The sequence below is a fragment of the Mandrillus leucophaeus genome, unplaced genomic scaffold (genome assembly GCF_000951045.1).
Source record: "Mandrillus leucophaeus isolate KB7577 unplaced genomic scaffold, Mleu.le_1.0 Scaffold7, whole genome shotgun sequence".
Lineage (NCBI taxonomy): Eukaryota > Metazoa > Chordata > Mammalia > Primates > Cercopithecidae > Mandrillus > Mandrillus leucophaeus.
The window spans coordinates 2,272,131-2,277,554 of NW_012107585.1; the positions used below are offsets into that span (position 1 = coordinate 2,272,131).

Consider the following 5,424-nt stretch of genomic DNA (forward strand, 5'->3'; position numbering starts at 1 on the left):
CACCGTCTGAGCAACATTTCTCAAAATAGGTTCTAGAAAATCCCAGTCTCCTGAGATGCTCCATGAAAACAAGTGATCCACGATCAAACATGTTTGGGAAACGTCTATATTCTATCCTCGCCTCTTTTGGAGATTAGAACACATGCTTATAGATTACAGGCTCTGGGAAGTCCTGCCACAGCAATGAAAACCATTGAGCTGTACTTCAGGCAAAGCTTCCCAAACTGACCCCAGAATGGTTTCTTATAAACCCTCCAACATTTTGCACTAAAGAAGGGAATTTCATTTTGTGACTCCTGGACTCATGGGGAGAGGGATATCACAGTCCCCTGAAATTTATACCAACGTGCGTGTGAGCTGATAGGCATTGTCAGTTGTGCTTTCATCCTTTGCCAAAGGCTTCTTCTCTGTTGACTTCCCTCTCTCCCCTTGCCGCCTTAATTTGCCATGAGAAGCTGGCGGAGCTAGGGCTACCCCCCACCTACCTTGGCATCAAAGGCGTGTTTGAAGATCTCACACAAGGTCTTGGCATAAGCTTGCGATTTGCCTGTCTCCGTGGCATACAGGATGGTTGCTTTGACCCTCTTGGCCATAGCCTGCCCCATCAGCTTGGCCGAGAACTTGACAGCTCTGGAGGGAAGAGGATGGAGATGAGAAATGGGAAACAGAAAAGGGGAGAGAAGATGCTGGATTGGGACTTTTGTGCAAGAACCAGGATCCATGAAATATAACAGAAGAGAACTCTCTTGATCTTTGATGACTTCAGGGGTTTCCTCAGAGGCACTCGAAGCCCTTGTGTTTAAGCACCATATTATTGAATCCTTTTATTTTATTTTATTTTATTTTATTTTATTTTTTTAACTTCTCTAGAGATAATGCTGGATATTAAATCCTTTATTAAATCCCACCAGAGGCTGGACGCAGTAGCTCATGCCTGTAATTCCAGCACTTTGGGAGGCCGAGGCGGATGGATTGCCTGAGCTCAGGAATTTGCCACCAGCCTGGGCAACAAGGTGAAACCCCGTCTCTACTAAAATACAACAGAATTAGCCGGGCGTGGCAGCTGTGTGCCTGTAGTCCCAGCTACTTGGGAGGCTAAGGCAAGAGAACTGTTTGAACCCAGGAGGCGGAGGTTGCAGTGAGCCGCAATCGCACCACTGGGCACCACTGCACTCTAGCCTGGGTGACAGAGTGAGACTCTGTATGAAAAAAAAAAAATCCCACCAGAGCAATTAGTCATGAGTTAAAAGAAGTAGTTAAGTTTTGCTAGCTTGTTACTTGATAGATCCCAGGCTTAAGAACCTTAGTGTGCCGAGTATTGCCTCAAAAGATGATCGTTCATCCATTTCCTCTCTCTTTCATTCATCAAATATTTATTAAGTGCCTAACTATGTGTCAGTATTGTTACAGGAACTGGAGACCATAGAGAACATAGCTATGGCATGCAGCTGTCATGGGGCTCATATTCTAAAGTGTGTACGCACATGTGTGAATGAGAGAAAGACAGAGAGAAATGAATCACGAATAAGTCACCAGGCATTGAGTTTGATGGGATTTTAGAGGTTTGTTGGTCCACAAGGGAAGGACCAGGTCTGATTTATTCAGCAATGCATGCCAAGGGTCTTGCACAGAGCCTGATACCCAATAGGCACTAAATAAATATCTATCAAAAGAAGTTATGGGATGGGCATAGTGGCTCACGCCTGTGATCCTGGCACTTTGGGAGGCTGAGGCGGGAGGATCACTTGAGGCCAAGAGTTTGAAACCAGCTTGGTCAACATAGCGAGACTTCGTCTTTATAAAAAAAAATAAAAGAAGTTATGAATTTTAAAAGATGCTGCCACTGAGACCCTGGGGAGTCTGAACATCAAATCCAGCCTCTTTCTAGCTAAACAGAAAAGCTCAAACCAGTGTCTCTTCCTTTTGCTCTACGGGGCAGGGCGAGTTCCGGGGGCACGTAGCAGACAGGCCAGAGGCTCAGAAATACCTGCGCTTGACTCCTGAACAAGCCTCCCTGTTGTAACTAGAAATCTCATTGCAGACAAGCTGCTAACTTTCCCCCACCTGGGATTATCGGCGTTAAGTTCATTATTTTTTAGAATCAGGGAAACCGCCCACGCTGCAGGAAGACTTAGCTAAGGGGAAGAAACAGAAAGGAATAAAAGGTACCTCGAGGGTTCCCTTTGAATAATTTGAGCATAAAGATGCATCTATAATTAATTCCCATTGTTACTACCCAAAACTCAATAGTGCAATTAATGTTTTAGATTTCTCCCTCCCCTTTTCCCCAGAGACAGTGGAGCTGAACTGAAGCCAACAAGTGCCTTCCCTGAGAATATCTGAGATGTTCTTTTTAGGGAAATGGTGGCTGCTGATGTGTTCTTGCTTGGCTGGGGGATGGGATTAGGGTGGAAGGAGAGAGATGGAGGGAGGGAGGGGGAGAAAGAGGGAGAGAGAGGAGAGAGAAAAGAGAGAGAGAGAAAGAGGAGAGAGAGAAGAGAGAGAAGACAGAGAGAAGAGAGAGAGAGAGGAGAGAAGAGAGAAGACAGAAGAGACAGAAACAGAAAAAGAAAAGAGAGAGAGAAAGAGAGAGAGAGAGAGAGATTGATTGATTGATTCTATGGGCTCTATTAATGGAACCAGGACCTAGGTTTGGGTCCGTGCAAGACCAATCAGTGTCTTGTCTCTTGGACCCAAGGCTTAGATGATACCTGTTGTACAACTAGTTATCATACATAGAGAATTCTGGACCTGAGGGAGCTGAGGAAAGAGAGTAGTGTCTTCTGACAAAAAGTTAGCTCCAAACAGCGATCTTTGGTAAGTGGATCAGTGGGGTTCTCTTTATTTGGGCAGAAGGCTGGCATCCCCATTAAATCAACTTAGTTAACCCTACCCTACCTGTCAGCTGGTTCCCTGGCTGGTCAGGCATGATTCAGGAAAATCACTCCTCAGTAGTCTCAGGCCATAACCCCCTTCCTGCCCCTCTTTGCTTAAACTTTGTTCATCTCATTCTTTAGCTCAATTGTCACCTCCTCTAGGAAGCCCTCCCTGACCTCCCAAACTCTGTGAACCATTATTACTTCCAGGAACCATTCCTCGATGGTACCTTCCACAGCTGCCATGTTTACTGTATTTGTTGATTCTTTGACAAAGGAATGGCTGTGAGCTTCACGACAGCAGGGACAGCGTTTGTCTAGCTTGCCATGATCCCCCTGAAGCCTCACATGGTGCCTGGCACAGAATCTGTGTAGCTAGGACTATAGGCGTATGCCACAACACCCAGCTAATGAATGAATGAATGAATGAATGAGTCAACGAACGAATGAGTAAAATTAGGGGTCAGCTCTGAACGAGGGTGCTCTCCAGGCAGTAGTGTGCTGGAGCCGACTAACTCCAGCTCCTCCCTACTCTGGGTTCAGTGACTTCCTAGGCCAGGCGCAGTGGCTCACGCCTGTAATCCTAGCACTTTGGGAGGCTGAGGCAGGAGGATTGCTTGAGGCCAGGTGTTTGAGACTAGCCTGGGCAACAAAGTGAGACCCCTCCAGCCTGGGGAACAGCATGAGACCCTATCTCAAAAAAGAAAGAAAGAAAGAAAAAAAAGAAATTGGTCATAGTGGGAATATTTCCATCATGGAAACTGGCAACCATGAAAATCAAAGTATTACTATTACTATTTCTATTATTATTATTATTAGGAGGGCTAGTTCACCAACACACCATTGCCCCAGGACAAGAATTTAGGAAACTGGGATGAGGAAAGTGAGGCTGAGAAGGAGAAGAGTTGGAATGACATTCACAGCTCAGACTCAGAGGCAAAGAAGGCACAGGTGGCTGGAGAAGACAAATAAATCATATCCTACGGAGAGGTCAGAGGGCACAGGAGTCTGCCCAGCCTCCTTCTCTGGGCTGAGTTTGTGCGCACATCCACCCCACCCGCCCACTGCAGGAAACTTACTCTGCCAGTTTCTTGAAGCCGATGGCTCGCCGCTTTGTGGGGGTCCCGTTGGTGCCTTTCCAGACGTGGGTGTTCCAGGGATCAGGCTGGGAAGAGAGGAGAGGGCTACGGTCACTCACTGCAGTGAGGGCATCTGGCTCCTGTTGGGGATGCTCAGGACCCCCTGGGGCTTGTGACTGCCTGACCCAGGATTCTGCCCACTGGTGACCACCACGGGGGTAGGGATGCAGGTTGGGGGGGGGTGTCCTTGCCCAGTGGGTGGTCTGGCCTTGGCAGTGTTCTGCTAGCTCTTTCCCCTCCGCCCCCAGTCCCTCTCAAACTCTCTTCTTGTGACCCCTGACTACTCAGTCTCATTTCATCCCTCTCTCTCTTTTAGGAGACAGGGGTCTCACTCTGTTGCCCAGGCGGGAGTGCAGTGGTGTGATCATAGCTCACTACAGCCTTGACTTCCTTAGCTCAAGGGATCCTCCTACCTCAGCCTTCCAAATAGCTGGGACTATACAGGGTGTGCCACCACACTCAGCTAATTTTCTCTCTTTCTCTCTCTTCCTTCCTTCCTTTCTTTCTTTTTCTTTCTTTTTTCTTTCTTTTTCTTTCTCCTTCCTTCTTTTCTTCTTCCCTTCCTTCCTTCCTCCCTTTCTTCCTTCTTTTCCTTCCTTCCCTCCCTCCCTCCCCTTCTCTCCCTCTCTCCCTCTCCCCCTCCCTGCTCTCCCTCTCTCCCTGTACCCTCTTTCCCTCTCCCCTTCTTCGTCCTCCCCCTCTCCTCCTCTCCCTCTCCCTCTCTGTCTTTCTCTCTTTCTTTCTGTCCCACTCTGTTGCCCAGGCTGGAGTTGAGTGGCTTGATCTCAGCTCACTGCAACCTCCGCCTCCTGGGTTCAAGCGATTCTCTTGCCTCGGTCTCTTGAGTAGCTGGCATATGCCAGGCTAATTTTTTGTATTTTTAGTAGAGATGGGGTTTCGCCATGTTGGCCAGGCTGGTCTCGAACTCCTGACTCAGGTGATCCACCTGCCTTGGCCTCCCAAAGTGCTGGGATCACAGGTGTGATCCACCATGTCCAGACTGCTAATTAAAAATTTTTAGAGATGGGGTCTCACTATATTGCCCAGGGTGGTCTCAAACTCCTGGTCTCAAGCCACTCTCCCGCCTCAACCTCCCAAATCACTGGGATTATAGGCATAAGCCATCATGCTGGACTCATATTGTCTCTCTTGTTCTTTCAGCTAGACCCGTGCTATGGTAGCCACCAGCCACATGTGGCTATTGAGTGTCCAGAGCGCTAGCCTGGGTTGAAATGAGCCTAAATGTGACACACACACCAGATACAGGACACTTAATATGAAAAGAGGCAGGGACAGGGAAGGACCTGGTATTCGAAGGAGGGGGTGAGCCGGTAGTTGAGCATCTCCTGGTGGAACACAGGGGTGATGCTTCCAGACATGGGGGGCACAATCCACACCCAGTCGGCAGG

The 5,424-nt window shown here is 48.2% G+C and overlaps 1 protein-coding gene across 1 annotated transcript in view; it reads right to left on the reverse strand.

Moving 5' to 3' along the window:
- The window catches only part of NOS1 (nitric oxide synthase 1 (neuronal)), a 143,462-nt gene that overhangs the window by 44,019 nt on the left and 94,019 nt on the right, over positions 1–5,424 (reverse strand). Inside the window, exons 11-13 of the mRNA XM_011964544.1 lie at positions 5,320–5,424; positions 3,956–4,041; positions 486–630 (exon numbers count right to left, since the gene is read on the reverse strand). Coding sequence (XP_011819934.1) covers positions 486–630; positions 3,956–4,041; positions 5,320–5,424 — 336 coding nt within the window. The remainder of the gene's footprint in view (positions 1–485; positions 631–3,955; positions 4,042–5,319) is intronic.